This window comes from Chionomys nivalis, chromosome X (assembly GCF_950005125.1).
Source record: "Chionomys nivalis chromosome X, mChiNiv1.1, whole genome shotgun sequence".
NCBI lineage: Eukaryota > Metazoa > Chordata > Mammalia > Rodentia > Cricetidae > Chionomys > Chionomys nivalis.
This window is the reverse complement of record NC_080112.1, coordinates 117,775,543-117,795,239: the sequence shown is the minus strand read 5'-3', so window position 1 is coordinate 117,795,239 and position 19,697 is coordinate 117,775,543. Positions and strand designations below refer to the sequence as shown.

The following is a 19,697-nucleotide window of genomic DNA, read 5'->3' as shown; positions in this document are numbered from 1 at the left end:
GTTTATTCAATTCTATTATTTATATTATTTTATTTTATATTTTATTTTTCAAGAAAGTCCTGCTTGCTATAGTGCCCGGGTTGGTTTTGAACTCCTGAACAAAAGTGATCCTAAATGTTAGAACTAGATGCGCATGCCAGCACACCCAACAAGACAGCTTAGTCTTTAAAAAGCTTTTCAAATTCTCTTAAATGACAGTCACAATTACAAATGCCACCATCTATTAGAGTGAGAACATTTCATAACATTTTCATATTTTTGCCACAGTTGATCATTTGCAAAAAGAAAAGAGAGTATGACTTTCCAAAATTTCAATATGGCTCTTTTTATTAAAATTAACACATTTGCTTATAAAAGCATTAGAAATTAATAGAGAAAGTACATCATATTGTTTCAATAATTTTTAATAAAAAGAGAAAAATGAAATGTACACACTCACTTGATATTAATGACATAATGTTTCATGTCTTTATAGAGGAAGCAAAATTTGTAACTTGAGCCAGAAGTTGAAATAGTTGGGATTTATCTAACAGCAAATATTTCAGAAAATATGTAGAAGTATAACCACAGAATTGCTTTAGGGGGTTCTCTAGCTGAATATTTTTACATTGCACGTCACTTGATTTTTCAAAATGATTATGTTCTGATCTAACTATACATACATAGAAATAAAGATTCCACAGGAGAAGCAGTTCAGCATAGTAGAGCTTGAGTTTTAAAGTCAGATTTTTGGCTTTCCCGATCCCTAGCCAGTGGCTCTTGGGAAACTTGAAGTCTGAGCTTCAGCGGTGTTCATTTGAAAAAGGTGAGGACAAGAGTTAACTATCATAGGAGGTATTGTCCGAGAGAGCCAATACCTCTAAAGTGCTTTCCACAGCATCTGACACACACCAAGTACTCAGTGGAGAGTAATGAGTATTAATGCTGCTATTACTATTAGGTTTCATTATTACTAACAAAATAAGCGCCCCTCAAGTCTAAACACACACCTAAAATGGTCTCCAAGGAAGTAAGTCCGTGAGACTAGCAATAATCAGAGGCTGTGGCCAGAGACTTGAAGCCTGAATGTCTGAGGTGGTGTAAGTATATCCAAGCTGTGCACATAGGAATTTGGGGATAAAGTGGAGTAAAGGCAGAGGTCATTGTCTGGTGGACACAGTTGGTTATTCATACAATGTTAATTCTGTCTCACAACTAGGAGAGGAAAGGAGGTGAAGAATTAGCCAAAGGCAGATCCCATTCACTGGCTGCGGAGTCACTGGGAAGGTGACAACATGGTACCAGTCTGTGCATTCCCAGCAGTCCCAATCCTCTTTGGCCCAGTTTTTGCTAGCTCAACTGTACCTCCACTCTAGCCTACTTTTCCCTGCAAGTAATGAAATCAGAAAAGGCAAAGAAAATGACTTCCTGGCAGCACCTCACAAACAAGTCTTAAAAGTGCAATTGGTCAGGAGGGCAACACACTCCATGTTTCCTCACGCCTTGCAATACAGGCAAACAGATAGGAATATGGGAAGAACCACGTGGATACTGACGTCACTGAAGGAATGACACACTTCAAACAGGCTTCTGCAAATAGCAAATGGAAAACAAGACACCCAACAGATAATCTACTCTCACTACGCCCCCTCCTGTGTACTCACACAGTAATTCTCCCAGCTGACTGACTAGCTCCTTTGGGTTACTTAGCAAGGCCATATTTTCATTCAGACCTGAGCTACCCTACCCCTGCATCTGCAATCTGGCTCTTTCTCTTATTTTTGTTTTTGGTGCTGGGGATGCCCTCACACATGCCTAGCATGTACTCCATTACTGAGCTACACCCCCAGCCACATGGCTTTTCCTTCTTTAATTCTGTAGTTTCACGTGGCATGGCTCACATATAACTCTACTATTTTAAGTAAAGAAATACTTCTGCAGATTCGAGTTTCTAACTAATTTCTACCGACAAGAGAATGATTCAAACCCTAGTTAATTCTAACGACAGTTCGAAGATCAGAGACAGAATCTCTTAAAAGGATCCACCTTTTAAGAATTAGAAGGAATTAATTTTAATTCCTCCAACTTTCCTCCCATACCATATTTGTTTTCAAAAAATTTAAACCAGTTATTAGCTTTGAAGAAGAAATTAAAAATCATCAACCTTAGAAACTAGAGACTTATCTAGCCCTAAAGATATCACAGAAGAGGACTGACAGGGAAGCCAGGCACGGCGGTGCATTCCTGCAGTTACAGCACTGGAGGGGCTAAGACAGGAGAATCACAAGTTCAGGGCCGTCCTCCAGTGTGTACCAGGAACTTGTCTCAAAGACAAGTAAGAAAGAAAACTTACTTATACAAAGATTTTGAAAACAATCTACCTCCTAGAAAGCAAGTGAAATGGAGTCAAGGATTTTAGTGAAAGACAAGAACAGCAATGCAGGAAACTCAATGGGATGGTCAGAAAGATTCTTCCTGGGACATAGAAACGAGACCATGAAATCAAGAAGCTCTTTCGTCTTGATCTAAGTGCCGGCCTCCAGTCTCAACTCAGAAAGATCTGAATTATTTGAACTGGTTGTCGATCAGAGTCCCTTTCATTTTTGCTTTCTTGGCTTCCAATTCAGCCTGGAAAGAAAAAAAAGTATGCCCTGATACATCACAATCACATGAAATTCTTAACATTTCTTCTTTATTCTAGTTGTCCCACTTGCCCTTAACTGCTCAGTGTATAAGCCAACTGTGGTTTTACAATCCTTATCCATCAATTCAAAACTCTGGTTCATGAAAACTAGATATAAAATTACATGTGTATGTGTGTGTAGATCATCAACGGGAAGGAGGGATATGTGTGCTAAGAAAGCAGAAGGACAAACAGAATGGAGACCTGTAATCCATGAACTAGGGAGCTAGAGGGAGGAGGATCAGGAGGAATTCAAAGCCAGCTTACATAGCAACTGTCAGGTCAGCCTGGACTAATCCTGTCTTGAAAAAAAACCAGAGAGAATGAAAACAAAAAAGCAGAGGAGGGATAGTATGCAAAGAAGTAAGGAAACCAACCAGAGGGGGTAGGGACATGGGGAGGCTGTGGGGTAGGGACATGGGGAGGCTGTGGGGTTGGAGCATGGGGAGGCTGTGGGGTAGGGACATGGGGAGGCTGTGGGGTAGGGAGAGTGTGGGGTGGGGAAAGAATGAGAACAAAGATAATGAGACACTTCTTATGAAGTGCCATGAAGAAACTCACTAAATATGCTAACTAAAAAACTGAAAAATGTAGGTCCCACCCTATATAGAGATATCATGCTCCAAGTTAATCCCATGGATAAAGCAGAAAACTAGCAGTGCTTTAAAAGCAATCACAGCCCCAATTTGGGTATACTGAGGTAGCAGAACTGTATGCCATCAACTTGGGTATACTGAGGTAGTAAAACTGTACGCCATTAACTTGGGTATACTGAGGTAGCAGAACTGTATGTCATCAATTTGGGTATACCAGGTAGCAGAACTGTATGTCATCAATTTGGGTATACCAGGTAGAACAACTGTATGCCATCAATTTGGGTAAACTGAGGTAGTAGAACTGTATGTCATCAACTTGGGTATACTGACGTAGCAGAACTGTACGCCATCAATTTGGGTATACTGAGGTAGTAGAACTGTACGCCATCAACTTGGGTATACTGAGGTAGCAGAAATGTATGTCATCAATTTGGGTATACTGAGGTAGCAGAACTGTATGTCATCAACTTGTGTATACTGAGGTAGCAGCACTGTATGCCATCAATTTGGGTATACTGAGGTAGTAGAACTGTACGCCATCAACTTGGGTATACTGAGGTAGTAGAACTGTATGCCATCAATTTGGGTATACCAGGCAGTAGAACTGTATGTCATCAACTTGGGTATACTGAGGTAGTAGAACTGTACGCCATCAACTTGGGTATACTGAGGTAGCAGAAATGTATGTCATCAACTTGGGTATACTGAGGTAGTAGAACTGTACACCATCAACTTGGGTATACTGAGGTAGTAGAACTGTATGCCATCAATTTGGGTATACCAGGTAGCAGAACGGTATGTCATCAACTTGGGTATACTGAGGTAGCAGAACTGTATGTCATCAACTTGGGTATACTGAGGTAGTAGAACTGTACGCCATCAACTTGGGTATACTGAGGTAGAACTGTATGCCATCAATTTGGGTATACCAGGTAGCAGAACGGTATGTCATCAACCTGGGTATACTGAGGTAGCAGAACTGTATGTCATCAATTTGGGTATACTGAGGTAGTAAAACTGTACACCATCAACTTTGGTATACTGAGGTAGCAGAACTGTACGCCATCAATTTGGGTAAAGTGAGGTAGTAGAACTGTATGTCATCAACTTGGGTATACTGAGGTAGCAGAACTGTATGTCATCAACTTGGGTATACTGAGGTAGCAGAACTGTATGCCATCAATTTGGGTAAACTGAGGTAGCAGCACTGTACGCCATCAATTTGGGTATACTGAGGTAGCAGAACTGTATGTCATCAATTTGGGTATACTGAGGTAGCAGAACTGTATGTCATCAACTTGGGTATACTGAGGTAGTAGAAATGTACGCCATCAACTTGGGTATACTGAGGTAGCAGCACTGTATGCCATCAATTTGGGTTTACTGAGGTAGTAGAACTGTATGCCATCAATTTGGGTTTATTAGGTAGCAGAACTGTATGCCATCAATTTGGGTATACTGAGGTAGTAGAACTGTACGCCATCAACTTGGGTATACTGAGGTAGCAGAACTGTATGTCATCAATTTGGGTATACTGAGGTAGTAGAACTGTATGCCATCAACTTGTGTATACTGAGGTAATAGAACTGTATGCCATCAATTTGGGTATACCAGGTAGCAGAACGGTATGTCATCAACCTGGGTATACTGAGGTAGCAGAACTGTATGTCATCAATTTGGGTATACTGAGGTAGTAAAACTGTACGCCATCAACTTTGGTATACTGAGGTAGCAGAACTGTACGCCATCAATTTGGGTAAACTGAGGTAGTAGAACTGTATGTCATCAACTTGGGTATACTGAGGTAGCAGAACTGTATGTCATCAACTTGGGTATACTGAGGTAGCAGAACTGTATGCCATCAATTTGGGTAAACTGAGGTAGCAGCACTGTATGCCATCAATTTGGGTATACTGAGGTAGCAGAACTGTATGTCATCAATTTGGGTATACTGAGGTAGCAGAACTGTATGTCATCAACTTGGGTATACTGAGGTAGTAGAACTGTACGCCATCAACTTGGGTATACTGAGGCAGCAGCACTGTATGCCATCAATTTGGGTTTACTGAGGTAGTAGAACTGTATGCCATCAATTTGGGTTTACTAGGTAGCAGAACTGTATGCCATCAATTTGGGTATACTGAGGTAGTAGAACTGTACGCCATCAACTTGGGTATACTGAGGTAGCAGAACTGTATGTCATCAATTTGGGTATACTGAGGTAGTAGAACTGTACGCCATCAACTTGGGTATACTGAGGTAGCAGCACTGTATGTCATCAATTTGGGTATACTGAGGTAGTAGAACTGTATGCCATCAATTTGGGTTTACTGAGGTAGCAGAACTGTACGCCATCAATTTGGGTATACTGAGGTAGTAGAACTGTACGCCATCAACTTGGGTATACTGAGGTAGCAGAACTGTATGTCATCAATTTGGGTATACTGAGGTAGTAGAACTGTATGCCATCAACTTGTGTATACTGAGGTAATAGAACTGTATGCCATCAATTTGGGTATACCAGGTAGCAGAACTGTATGTCATCAACCTGGGTATACTGAGGTAGCAGAACTGTATGTCATCAACTTGGGTATACTGAGGTAGCAGAACTGTATGTCATCAATTTGGGTATACTGAGGTAGTAGAACTGTACGCCATCAACTTGGGTATACTGAGGTAGCAGCACTGTATGTCATCAATTTGGGTATACTGAGGTAGTAGAACTGTATGCCATCAATTTGGGTTTACTGAGGTAGCAGAACTGTACGCCATCAATTTGGGTATACTGAGGTAGTAGAACTGTACGCCATCAACTTGGGTATACTGAGGTAGCAGAACTGTATGTCATCAATTTGGGTATACTGAGGTAGTAGAACTGTATGCCATCAATTTGGGTATACTGAGGTAGCAGAACTGTACGCCATCAATTTGGGTATACTGAGGTAGTAGAACTCTACGCCATCAACTTGGGTGTACTGAGGTAGCAGCACTGTATGTCATCAATTTGGGTATACTGAGGTAGTAGAACTGTACGCCATCAACTTGGGTATACTGAGGTAGCTGAACTGTATGCCATCAATTTGGGTAAACTGAGGTAGCAGCACTGTATGCCATCAATTTGGGTATACTGAGGTAGCAGAACTGTATGTCATCAATTTGGGTTTACTGAGGTAGCAGAACTGTATGTCATCAATTTGGGTTTACTGAGGTAGCAGAACTGTATGCCATTATGTACTGGAAAGCACTAAAAAACCTGGCCCTTAATCCTGACCCTAGAGAGAAAGTAGCAGGTTTAACCATTACTCAAGTTAGGCCTGGCAAACAAGATTTCTAATTTAGTGCTAGACCCCAGTCACTATTTACCAACACAGTCAGAGCCTGGTGTGAGGAAGCTGGCAGTCAACTATACTAGTAACTTCCAAGAGCCTTTGCAAATCATTCAAAGCAAGAAATCCAAGCCAGGACGTGTGCGCCTTTCCCCATGCCACTCACCAGCTCTTGCAGTCGCCTCTTGCTCATGCCTTTGCGCTCCAGCTGTTTTTCAATCACTTTGGCATTCTGTGCATAGGAGTCGGCAACTTCCCTCTACAGGGAAAATGAAGGGCCTTCAGACCAGCGCACTTACCAGGAACTACAATCAAGACCTCAGGAGTTATTTGTACTACTCAAGCCCATAAATTGGAACTCAAACAGCAGGCCTCCCTACACTTCCAATTCTTCATCTTCTCAATAACCCAGGAGACTTCAGGTTTCCATGGTGATCATTTGATAACATCCCTCCATAAAAAACACTTGGCTTGAAATACCAGAAAAGTAACTGCTGTTACTGCTAAGGACAGATTCAAACCATTAGAGCCTGCCTGAGAGGGACTGAAAATTATTCAGTCCAGTACCTTATTTTTTATTGGTTTTGGAGATAGGAACATGCAGACCCTGAATGTAAGATAGTCCCATCTAAACCTCCAGAGTACTGGGACTATAGGCGTAAACTGTCAGATCTGAATCCAGTTCAGTAGTTTTAAAATTAAAAAGTGATGAGAGGATCCACATTCTTTGTTCTCATTTTATAGTAGATGTCCCTCCCATTCAGGGAAACAGGTACTCCCAATAGCACCAAGTTTCTTACTAGGTTTCACTAAGGTGTGAAAGCAAGGCTGCCAACTGTTCTGCTCTGCAGAGGCTCTGACTGAAGTCCCCTTACTCCCCGCCCCCCCCCCCAATTCCAATTCCTGTGAAAGCCGAAGCACTTACAGCCTCTATCTCTTCTTCTTCCTCATCAATGGTAGACACAGTAACAGAGCTGAACTTGCCCATGTCTTTAGTCCGTTTGGTCATCATCACCTAGAAGAGAAGGAAGAGGTATCAAGCTAATCAAGCTAAGGTCACCTCACAAGGATCCATGAGCCGTGTAAGCACATGCATTTGCGTGCCTGTCTGTGTATAGGAACGGTGTGAGAATACCTGCCTCTTAGGGACAGGACAGGCTAACTATCTAAATGTCAGTGTTTTCAAGCATTTCCTTTTGAGGTTTTCGGTTTTTGTTTTGTTTTGTTTTGTTTTTTTGAGACAGTTTCTGTGTAGCCCTGGCTGTCCTGGAACTCACTCTATAGACCAGGCTAAACACAAATTCAGAGATTCGCTTGCTTCTGCCCTCCTCCTGATTGATGGGATTCAAGGTGTGTGCCACCACTACCTGGCAAAAGGTAGCTGGAGAGACAGCTGTGGGTTCTGGGAACTGAACTCTTATATTTTTGGTTGTGAGGCTAGCCTTTAATGGCTGAGCTATCTCTCCAGTCCACTATTGAGGGATTTTTAAGTATATTTAAAAATCATTCTAATTCATTGAGGATTTAATTGTTCCCACTCTAAAAAAAAAACTGAAAAGAGGAAAATAAAAATTATACAATTTGTAACCTTACAAGATTACTGCATATGAAGCAAATAATAAATATCATAGTTCTATAATATCTGGCTATATACAACAATTGCATTTTCTTAATAAATAATATTATAGATGTATAGGTGAAAGTTGCTTTATTTTAAAGCTTAGGGGGCAGTGCTCCAGCTCAGTGGGTCTTGCATAACATGTTCAAGTCCTGCGTATGACCCCCCAGCACTAATGAAACCTGGGACTAAATGTGTAGTTGTATTAAGTCGCCTGTGCCCTTGGATGATAATTACCTTCTTAGGAGGCTCTTGCTTCTGAGTATATATATTGGTTTTCCCAAAGCCTTGACCAAATTTCACTACTGCTCCATTCACGATGAACGTCACAGGCGCATTCTTCGGCTGGGACTGGTAGAAGAGCGGCAGCCCACACCTGCAAATGGCGGAGTGAATCTCTGCAAAGCTCTAGTTCTACTCCCCAAAGCACGACTTACAAAGGAGACTTGCTTTCTCAGAAGACCTTTGTTTGTGGCATAAAATGTTTTCCTTTCCCCTAACGGACTGGGCAAGAATCAATTAGGATGCATGTTGAAATTTCCGATCAGGTTCCTAGGCCTCGCCCATAAGATCCTGGTTTGGCAAATGTCGGGGGTGAGTAAGGCCTGGGACTCTGCTCTTTTCAATGGCATTCCATACGATTATTTTTGACATTAGACAAAATTTGGGCAATGCTATCTAATGCTACTAGTGGCTTTGTAGTAAAAAACTGCTACCATTATACTCAGGTGTCTTGGCACTGGTTTGGGCATTTGGTCCCCTTTGCTGTTTCATTTTATCAGCATCAGAGAAAGTGGACACTTTCTTTGGCTGACCACTATGCTTTTTGAGCTAAAAAGTAGACCTACAAGATATGATAAACCAGCCTCATCAATGCGGTATGGTGAGGAGCTCAAAGCCTTCCTATCTTCTACTTGTTTTCCTCTACTTCAGTGCTCCTACTCTGAGTCTTTTGAGAGCTAAGACACAATTGTCCTTACGAAAAGACTGAACTTAACTGTCAGGTGTAGAGGCTGGCCTTTAATCCCAGCACTCTGGAGGCAGAGGCAGGTGAGTTCAAGGCTAGCCTGGTCTACATAATAAGTTCTTGGATAGCCAGGGCTACACAGAGAGACCCCGTCTCAAAACAACAATAACAAAACTTGAACTCACTAATATTCTTACTATTAATAGCCTAAAGCTGGAAGTTTTCCTTTAAATAACATCCTTTAAGATTTTTAGCTTTATAGTCTACATAATAGATTTTATACATAAACCTGGAACTAAATTATATTGTGTCACATTTTCCATTATGACTCAGCCAATTCATTCCAAAAGAAAATATATATTGACAATAAAATCTATCTAGAATATTCACAGCAACTTTACTGATAATAGCCTACACTGGAAACAACTCAAATTAATTGTAAATGGGTAAACAAACTGATACAATGGAATGCTCAAAAATAAAAACCACTGTGAATGAGTAAAGAACTAACAGGATGGGATAGTCAGCAATTTTAAAAAGATCCATATAACACCTTGGATGAGTCCCTAAAATAACAGACTGAGGAAAACCAGTCCAGAGGCCAGTGAGATGGCTGAGCGGTAAAGGAGTCTGCTGCCAAGCTGGAAAACCTGAGTGTGACCCCCAACACCCACATGCAAGAAGGCAAAACTCTTCTGCAAGTTGTCCTTTGAGTCCGACATGTATTCCGTGCCACGGACATGCGCAGAGAAGAAAGAGACAGGGAGGGGGGGAAGGAGGGAAGGGGGAAAGAGAGAGAAAGACAGACAGGTATAAAGACATGTATTTGTACAGAAGTATTAGGAACAGTGAAGGCACTATGACATAAAGCAGGGGCTACCACGGAGAAGGGTGTTGGAAATGTTTTCTATCATGACGGGGGTGGCATTATTTTATTGTATTTTTCTGTCAAAACTCATCAACTTGAATATTCAGATGGGTACATTTTACTGCAGACATATTACATCTTGATCTTTCAAATTATACTATGTTAAAAAGTCAAGTTTTTGCCTGGTGTGGTGCTGCACGCCTATAATCCTAGTACTTGGGAGGCTAGGGCAAAGGAGCAAAAGCTCAAAGCAAGCCTGAACTACATATCAAGACCCTGCCTCTGAGAAAAAAAAAAAGGCCCTCATTTTCCTTACTTTTGTAATCAGCTGGTCAGGGGTGGATTTAACTAGCATCTTTGGAAAGCATATTAGCATTTGGTTTGAAGGCCTTAGAGATTACCGAGATCAAAAAGAGATTATTTTCCTAACACAGTATGCTTTTACTGACCCATGCTCAGAAAAACCCACACTGTTGATACTTACTTTGCACACTTCTTTCTGTATTGACGTTCAATGCCCTCAGGCCTGCACAGAAAATGGAAGTAAAAATAATGAAAACTTACAAGCAAATCTCATAACCAATTAACCTCCTAGCTCCTTTTTCCCATCATTCATCACTTATCATAACTCATGGTAAAAGTTCAGAAGTTCTTCATTGCGTAGATCGACCAGCTGATTAAGCATGTATGAATGTATAACCCCAGCACGCACTCCGTCTCTCACAAGCATGTACAGAGCAACTAAGAGGGTTGTGAGCAATTAATAATAATGCCAGCTAAGCAGAGAAACGGGAAGTAGTATTAATAGTTAAAATCGTCATTGGTCTTGTAGTATCAGCAATGATAACCACAATAATATAGCAGCAACCAATTATACAGCCAGCAATTTGCACCCATGGCTTCTGAAATCTGTGGACTCCACCAACCATGGACAGAAAATATTAGACAAAAGTTGTGTCAGGGGGTGGGAGATGACTCAGTGAGTAAGAGTGCTTGTTCTGCCAGAACAAGGACCCAAGTTAGAATCCCCAGTATCCACATAAAAAGCCAGCCTTGGCTACGTATGCCTGTAACCCCAGCACTGGGAGTTGATATGCAAAGTCTGATAGCTCACTGGCCAGCCAGCCTAGTTGAAATGGCAAAGTTCTGGCTCAGTGAGAGACCCTGTCTCAAGGAAATAAAATGCAGAGTGACAAAGACACCCTAGCATTCGGCTCTAGATTATGGATGTGTATATACACCCATGCACCCATGTGTATGCAAAACACATACACACACTGCACAAAGTTGTATTAGTACTGAAATGCACATGTTTTCTTGACATTATCCCCTAACCAATGCAGTATTAATAGCATTTCATTGGCTAGGGTAGTATAAATAATCTGGGCCTGGTGTTAGTGAAAACCCATTCCCAGTGACATACTTCCTTCAACAAGGCCACACCTCCTAATCCTTCCCAACAGTCCACCAACTGGGACCCAAGCATTCAAAGAAGCCGATGGGAGGCCATTCTCAGTCAAGGCACCATACTCCGAAATCATTCTCTAGAGAACTTGCACCACTTTACACTAGGAGCAATGTACTAAGAGTTCTGTTTCTCTACTGCCTCACTGATAGTGTATGGTAGTTAAGTGCATCCCAGTCAATTTCACATATGAAAAATTAGATCTTCACGGGTGCAATAGCATGTACCTATCTATAATCATGGTTACTCGGGAGGCTGGGGCAGGAGGATCATAGTTTGAGACCCACCTGGGTAACATAGCAATACGCATCTCAGAAACAAAGGGAAAAGAAAACGAGACCTGTCAATCTGCATTCCCTTCTCAAAACTGAAGGTAGGCATCTTAGCGCCAAAGTGACAGCCATTTGTGCGTTTTTGTTTTATTTTTGTGAACTGTTAGTTCATATCTTTTGAGTCACTTTTTTTCTTTTACATTAAAAAGACTTGCACTACTAATAAGTCTTGCAAGTATTTCTTTCTGTTTCTTATTTGCCTTTAATTTTTTGTTTTGCAATATGTGGAAATCTTTTTTTTTAAAGATTTATTTATTTATTATGTGTACAGCATTCCTTCCATGTGTGCCCGCATTTCCAGAAGAGGGCACCAGGTCTCATTATAGATGGCTGTGAGCTACCATGTGGTTGCTGGGAATTGAACTCAGGACCTCTGGAAGAACAGTCAGTGCTCTTAACCACTGAGCCATCTCTCCAGCCCCCAATATGTGGAAATCTTAGATTGTTCTATAGTGTCAGTACATTTCTATAGTCATAACTTCTTTCTCTTTGCTCTCACTGTCTGCTATGTATGTTAGAGCATAGACAGGACTTCTTCAATCTGAATTCCTACTGGAAATAAAAAATTCCAACCACTTATTCTAGAATCTGCTCCCATTAGTTTCTTCCTCCAAATCACTCTCTAAATAGAGGCAGAAGTGGCTTCCCTGGTCCCACCTAAGAACACAACTGGTTTCTAGAGCATCTTATACAGTCTCCCTCTTCCACATTCCTGATTACACTTTCTTTTTTTTAAATATTTATTTATTTATTATGTATACAATAGTCTTTCTGTATGTATGCCTGAAGGCCAGAAGAGGGCGCCAGACCTCTTTACAGATGGTTGTGAGCCACCATGTGGTTGCTGGGAATTGAACTCAGGACCTTTGGAAGAGCAGGCAATGCTCTTAACCACTGAGCCATCTCTCCAGCCCCCCTGATTACATTTTCAAAGAAGTTCTCATGTGACTTTCTCTACCAATCCTTTGTTTTGTTCATATGGTTTTAATAATCATAATTACTTGCTTTTCCTATTTATTAATTTTTCATCATTTCCATCATCCATTCCCTGAGATCAGACAGACTCTGCCTTATCTCTCTATCTCCAGAGCTGAGCAAAACACTAGATATAGGGACTGGAGAGAGGGCTCAGCAGTTAAGAGCACTGACTGCTCTTCCAAAGTAACTAGGTTTAATTCCCAGCACCCATATGGTGGTTCACAACTGTCTGTAACTTCAATTTCAGGGATCCAATGCCTTCTTCTAACCTCTGTGAGGTACACATGTGGTAAAGAAATAGACATGCAGGTAAAATAACATACACATAAAATTAAAAGAACTGTACACAGAGAAGATATACAATAAATAGTAAATGGATTCATCTGAATAAGGAAACTAAACTGATCATCAAGAAGCTTTTTCTGAGATAAGATCTTATTGAAGCTGCCCAAGATGATCTAGAGTTTGCCTATGTAGCCCAGGCTGGCCTTAAACTCAAAGCAATCTTCTTGCTTCAGACTCCCACATGCTAGGATAACAGTTGTAAGCCACTGCAGCTGGTTGACAAAGTTAAAAGTTTTCTTTTCTTTTCTTTTCTCGAGACATAGTATCTCTGTGTAGTGCTGGCTGTCCTGGACCTCACTCTGTAGACCAGGCTGTCCTCAAACTCTGAGATCTACCTGCCTTTGCCTCCTGAGTATTAGGATCAAAGGTGTGTGCCACCACTGCCCAGCCAAGCTAAATTCTTAAGTGGAGCAATCTCTAATAGCAGCAGAGGTGGCAGCACCACACTCTGTCTGAGAGAGTCACAGAAATTTCATGAAGAGATGGTACTCGAGCCACAGTTCAGATAGAAAGTGGGATTTCATTTGAATGAAATACTCCATATATACATGGTGTATTCATGGAATTGCTGCTATATAGAGAGAATGTCTGATCATCAGGACTTAAAACCCTAGAATTTCCTACCAATATTATAGACATAAAAACACTGCCAGGTTATTCTTTTTTTTTTTTTTTTTTTTTTTTGGTTTTTCGAGACAGGGTTTCTCTGTGGTTTTGGAGCCTGTCCTGGAACTAGCTCTTGTAGACCAGGCTGGTCTCGAACTCACAGAGATCCACCTGCCTCTGCCTCCCAAGTGCTAGGATTAAAGGCGTGCGCCACCACCGCCCGGCAACTGCCAGGTTATTCTATGAACAATTATAAGACAATAAATCAGGTTACCTAGAAGTCCTATAATGAAAAACAAAGACATAGCTGGGTATGGTGGCACTTGCCTGTAAACCCAGCACATGGTAGGCTGAAGCAGGAGGATTGAGTTGAAGGCCAGACTAGGCTGCATAGTGAGAACCTATGTCAAGAAAAAAAAAAAAAAAAAGAGAAAAAAATAACACAAATTATTATTCTCACTTAAGTAGGTGGGAAAGCTGTGTGCTCAGCAACTGGCAAAAAAGAGGAACACTAAGAAAAGACTAGAATTCTGCCTTGGCCAGCCAAAGAGCACAGAGTAAGCCCTTGGAAAAGCTGCACATGACTAGAGCACGAACTATGTCAAAGGGGAGTGTGCTTGCTTATTGGTAAGTTCTAGAAACTCTGAACCGCAAGAGTGCTTGGCTACAAGTCCCTGGCCTAGGCCCTGCCATTAAATAAAGTACTACTTGCTACTAAGTAAGGTTAGTACTATAGCTGATTCATCCTAAGGGTAAGGCTGATCAGATTACAGGGTTTCTACTTCAGTCTAGGGTCACCCAGTAGTTTTCTTGACCAGGTTTGTGATGTTACAGGAGACTGCAGACTAGTTGTATTAAATTGCTGGTGGTTTGAAAGAAAATGGCCCCCAAAAAGAGCGGCACTATTAGGTGTGGCTTTGTTGGAGGAAGGGCTTTGAGGTCTCCTATGTTCAAACTACACCCAGTCAAACAGTCCTGTTGCCTGCATATCAACATAACAGCTCCTTCTCCAGCACCATGTCTGCCTGCAGGTCATCATGCTCTCTGCCATGATGAGAATGAACTAATCCTCGAAAACTGTAAGCCCCTACCTCAAAGAAATGCTTTCCTTTATAAGGGCTGCCATGGTCATGGTGTCTCTTTATAGCAATACAATCCCTAACTAATGCAATTGTTTTCTGTACTAACTGAATAATACATATTATTATATGCATAACTTTCTATAAATATTATATGTAATTATTACAGCGATCCTAAAGCTAGTTGATAATTTTCTTTTTTTCTTTTCTTTTCTTTTTTTTTTTTTTTGGTTTTTCGAGACAGGGTTTCTCTGTAGCTTTGGAGCCTGTCCTGGAACTAGCTCTTGTAGACCAGGCTGGCCTCGAACTCCCAGAGATCCGCCTGCCTCTGCCTCCCGAGTGCTGGGATTAAAGGCGTGCGCCACCACCGCCTGGCTCTAGTTGATAATTTTCAAAACCAGATTTCTAAATAATGGGGGAAGATAAAACATAGCATAAAGTGACCCATGTAATCTGAGCCCTTGAGAGATACAAGCAGGAGGATCAGGAATTAAGGTCATTTTCCACTAAGTATCTTCCTATTCCAGGCCCGTGCTACAAGAGAGACTGTCAGAAAAACAAATGAAAATAAACAAAAAGTTAAAATAATAAGAGAAGAGGGACTGGAGAGATGGCTCAGAGGTTAAGAGCACTGTTTACTCTTCCAGAGGACTAGGGTTCTATTCCCAGTACCCACATGGCAGCTCACAACCACCTGCAACTCCAGTTCCTGTTCTGGCCTCTGTATGCACCAGGCACATAAATGATACACAAGCATGCATGCCGGCAAAACATCCACATACAGAAAATAAAATTTATAAAAACTAAAAGGCACAGAAAAAGTCACATGATACAGGCAGATAATGGAGTGATGCACCGATAAGCCAAGGAACACTGGCATTGCTGGGGAAAAACCCATACGAGAGTGAGAGATGGCTCAGAAAGTGAGGCATTTGCCACCAAACTTGATGACCCACGTTCTATCCCTGGGACCCATAGCCTTCACCTACATATAACCTAGGCTACATGAGCCCCTTTATATAATACATACATACATACATACATACATACATACAAACATACATACACACACATATACATACATACATACAAACAAGAGAAAGTAGATGAGAGAGAAAAAGAAAGGACTGAAGAGTTACAAAGAATTGGACAGAACCAAAAGAAGCTAATAATACAGAGTTAGAAGAAAGGAAAGAGGGGGCTGGAGAGTTGGTTCCGCAGTAAAAGCACTGGTTGCTCTTCTGGAGGACCCGGGGTTCAATATCCAGCACTCACATGGTGGCTCACAACCGTCTGTAACTACAGTTCCAGGGGATCTGATGCCTTCTTCTTCATACATACATGCAGGTAAAGCACCAACACACACACACACACACACACACACACACACACTTTTAAAAAGGAAAGAGTTCTAAGGTGTGTATAGAAGATAAAAGTGGTCATCGCCAGGTGTCCAAAACCACAGAATATCTGTTCCCCAGAATAAAGTCCATTCACTCAATCAGCAAATATTTCATTTTCTGAGCTCCTGTTGTATGCTGGGCACTTAAGACATTTGGAATACACTGGTGCATCAGCATGCTAAAACTGCTATAGTAAAATACCACAATCTGGGTAGCTTTAAGCAACCAAAATTAATAGGCTCAGATTTGGAGGCTGAAGTTTTGAGAGTTGTCAGCTGAGCTATGCTCTTTTGACTTATCCCTTCTCACCTAGCATCTGTGTGTGTGTGTATGTGTGCATATGTGTATATGGAACACAGAGAGAGATGGGGGGTGTCTTACTATGTAGACTAGGTTGACCTGGAGCTCATAGAGATCTGTCTGTTTTTGCTTCTCAAGTTCTGGGATTAAAAGCATGTGCCAGCAGGCCTGGCGTTTTTTTGTTTGTTTCTTTTAAATTTTTGGGTTTTTTTTGTATTGTCTGTTGTGGGCATGGATGGAGCTGCCATGGCCTGCCTGTCCGGAGGTTAGAAGACCAGAAGCTTCTGGTACTTAGTTTTCTTCTTCTACCATATGGTAGTTTCCTCACTGACGTCTTTAATATAGACTGTGCTCTATTCATTCACAGACCTGGTACCTAGCTCAGTACCTGGTACATGTCATGCATAAGCTTATAGACTGGGGATGTTAACTCTGTAGGAGAGTGCTCATCCTGTAAGACTAAGGCCCTTGGTTCCTTCCCGAGCCCTGCAAATAATACCGATAACAACAACTAAAGCTGTAGGTTGTACAAACTCAGTCAAACCTGTAATTGGAACATCACAGCTACCAAATGCCAAGAGAATCAAGTTTCAGTACCATTTTAACAGAGTACAAGAAAGAATTTGCTGCATTAACATAAGTTAGACTACTAGCACAAATGTCAAAATATCAGACCTAACTATGTGAGCTGATTAACACTACATAGAATAATTTACATTCTTCATAAACAGACCTCAACACAGCAGGGAAATAGAGCATTAAGCCCTTACCTCCGAAGATAGGTGGTCTCCTCATCTTCCGTGTTACAAAACTTATGAGCGTGTTTGGCAGCATCAATCACGCGAGACCGGTCCCGAGGCCTCATAGGCAATTTCTCTAATTGACAATCTAAAGGAATGAAGAAAGATTTCGCCGCTTAGAACCACTTAAAAATATCCTGAGCTTAGAGTGGTGGTGCGCGCCTGTAATGCAGGAGGATCACGGGCAAGTTCGAGGCCATTCTAAACTACATAGTGAATTCAAGTTCGACCTGAGCAACTTAATGAGATCTTGTCTCCAAAAAAAAAAAAAAAAGCCCGACGTCTCGCTGCAGCAGTTTCCCGCCACTCACCCAGCACCAGGACCATCTGGCCGCACAAACAGTAGTAGACATGGAGGGGCTTCTCGCCGTCATCATATTCCTCGCGATCCCGGGTGTCAGAGCAGACCACCGACCGGGAAACGACTTTCGGCATTGCTCAAGTGGAGCAGCCAGAGAACTCTAAGGAAATGAAGAGTCGCGCCGAGATGGCGTCACAGAGGCACGTGTAGGACCATGGCTCCTCCCTGGTCACGTGCTGGTGCCGGCCTGATTAACTTCCGGAACGTCCCATCTGGCTGCGATGCAGGGGGAGGCGGGGTAGGGTTGTTGACAGACGCTCCTCTGGCTAGGCAGTTAGTTGGAACAGCTTTAGTTGTCAAACCGCTCAGTATTATATTTAAATTATTTTGATTTCTATACAATCATCAATATTTATCTTGTTTTATTTGTTAGCGCGCTAGTGTGTGTGTGTATTGAGGTCAGAAAACAACTTTCTGATTTCTGTTCTTTCTTTGCACTTTGTGAACCTCAAAAGGTACAGCTCAGGTCTTAAGCACTTTTTTTTTACCTACAGAGCCATTTCTCTGGTCCATAAATATCCATGAATTTATGTAAAACCTGACATAATAAAGGACTATACATCACACACACACACACCCTAGATTCTAGATGTACCTGTAAATATTTTTATTTTATTGACAATATTCAGAATGAGTATCTAATGAAGTAGAAACTTTTTTCTGCTGTACTGGGAATTAAACCTAGGACGTTGCACATACCAGACAAACATTCTATCTCTGAGCTATCCTCCAGCCCTATTTCTTGTTTGTTTCTTTAATTTAGTGCTTTGCCTGCATAGGAAGGCTTTGGAGCCTCTGGAGCTGGCATTACATAAGGTTATGAGTTGGCCTGTGTGTCCAATAGAACCAGAGTTCTCAGGAAGAGCAGCCAGCACTCTTAACTGCTCAGCTATCTCTCCACCTTCCTTCTGTCCTTCCTTTCTTTCCTTTCCTTTTCTTCCTTCCTTTCCCTACCCCTTCCTTCCTTTTTTCTTCCTTTCCCTCCCTCCCTCCCTCCCTTCCTTCCTTCCTTCCTTCCTTCCTTCCTTCCTTCCTTCCTTCCTTCCTTCCTTCCTTCCTTTCTTCCTTCTTTCCTTTCCTCTTACTTCCTCCTTCCTTTCCTCTTACTTCCTCCTTCCTTTCCTCTTCCTCCTTCCTTTCCTCTTACTTCCTCCTTCCTATCCTCTTACTTCCTCCTTCCTTTCCTCTTACTTCCTCCTTCCTTTCCTTTCCTTTTCTTTCCCTTCCCCTTCCTTCCTTTCTTCCTTTCTTTCCTTTCCTCTTCCTTCCTTCCCCTTCCCTTCCCCTTCCTTCCTTCTTCTTTTCTTCCTTTCCCTTCCCATTCCTTCCTTCCTTTCCTCTTCCTTTCCCTTCCCTAACTCTTCCTTCCTTCTTTTCTTCCTTTTCCTTCCCTTCCTTCCTTCCTTCTTTCCTTCCTTCCTTCCTTTCCTTTCTTCTTCCTTCCCTTCCCTCCTTTCCCTTCCTTCCTTTCTTCCTTCTTTCCTTTCCTCTTACATCCTCCTTCCTTTCCCTTTCTTTCCCTTCCCCTCCCTCCCTCCCTCCCTCCCTCCCTCCCTCCCTCCCTCCCTCCCTCCCTTCCTTCCTTACTTCCTTCCTTCCCTCTTTCCTTCATTTCTTTTTATCTAATGCAGTATTTCATTATCTAGTATGAGGTAGCCTTGAACTCATAACCCTCTTCCCTCTGTGTCCTGTATGTTGAGATTGCAAGCATGTATCCAGGTGACCAGCTGAAGCTTCTTTATTTAAAAAGATACAATTCAAATTCTTTAAAAAAAATTCAACGTGGGCACTGAAGGAGCTCAGTGGCCTACCACAAAGCCTGATGAACTAAATTCCATCTCCAGGACCCACATGATGGAAGGCAAGAACAATCTAACTCTATTAAGTTGTCATCTGACTTGTGGGGCACAGAGAGAGACAGAGACAGAGACAGAGACAGAGAGACAGAGAGAGACACACACAGAGACAGAGAAAGAGTCAGAGACAGAGAC

The 19,697-nt window shown here is 41.8% G+C and overlaps 1 protein-coding gene across 1 annotated transcript; it reads right to left on the bottom strand.

The window, feature by feature from the left end:
• Positions 1-315: 315 nt before the first annotated feature.
• Steep1 (STING1 ER exit protein 1) lies at positions 316-17,857 on the bottom strand. The gene is made up of 7 exons (XM_057758974.1): positions 17,657-17,857; positions 17,316-17,433; positions 10,522-10,563; positions 8,440-8,578; positions 7,510-7,599; positions 6,751-6,843; positions 316-2,607 (listed from the first exon to the last, which is right to left on the bottom strand). Exons 1-7 carry the CDS (start codon positions 17,778-17,780, stop codon positions 2,545-2,547), a joined length of 669 nt encoding a protein of 222 aa, XP_057614957.1. The 5' UTR covers positions 17,781-17,857; the 3' UTR covers positions 316-2,544.
• Between the last annotated feature and the right edge of the window lie 1,840 nt (positions 17,858-19,697).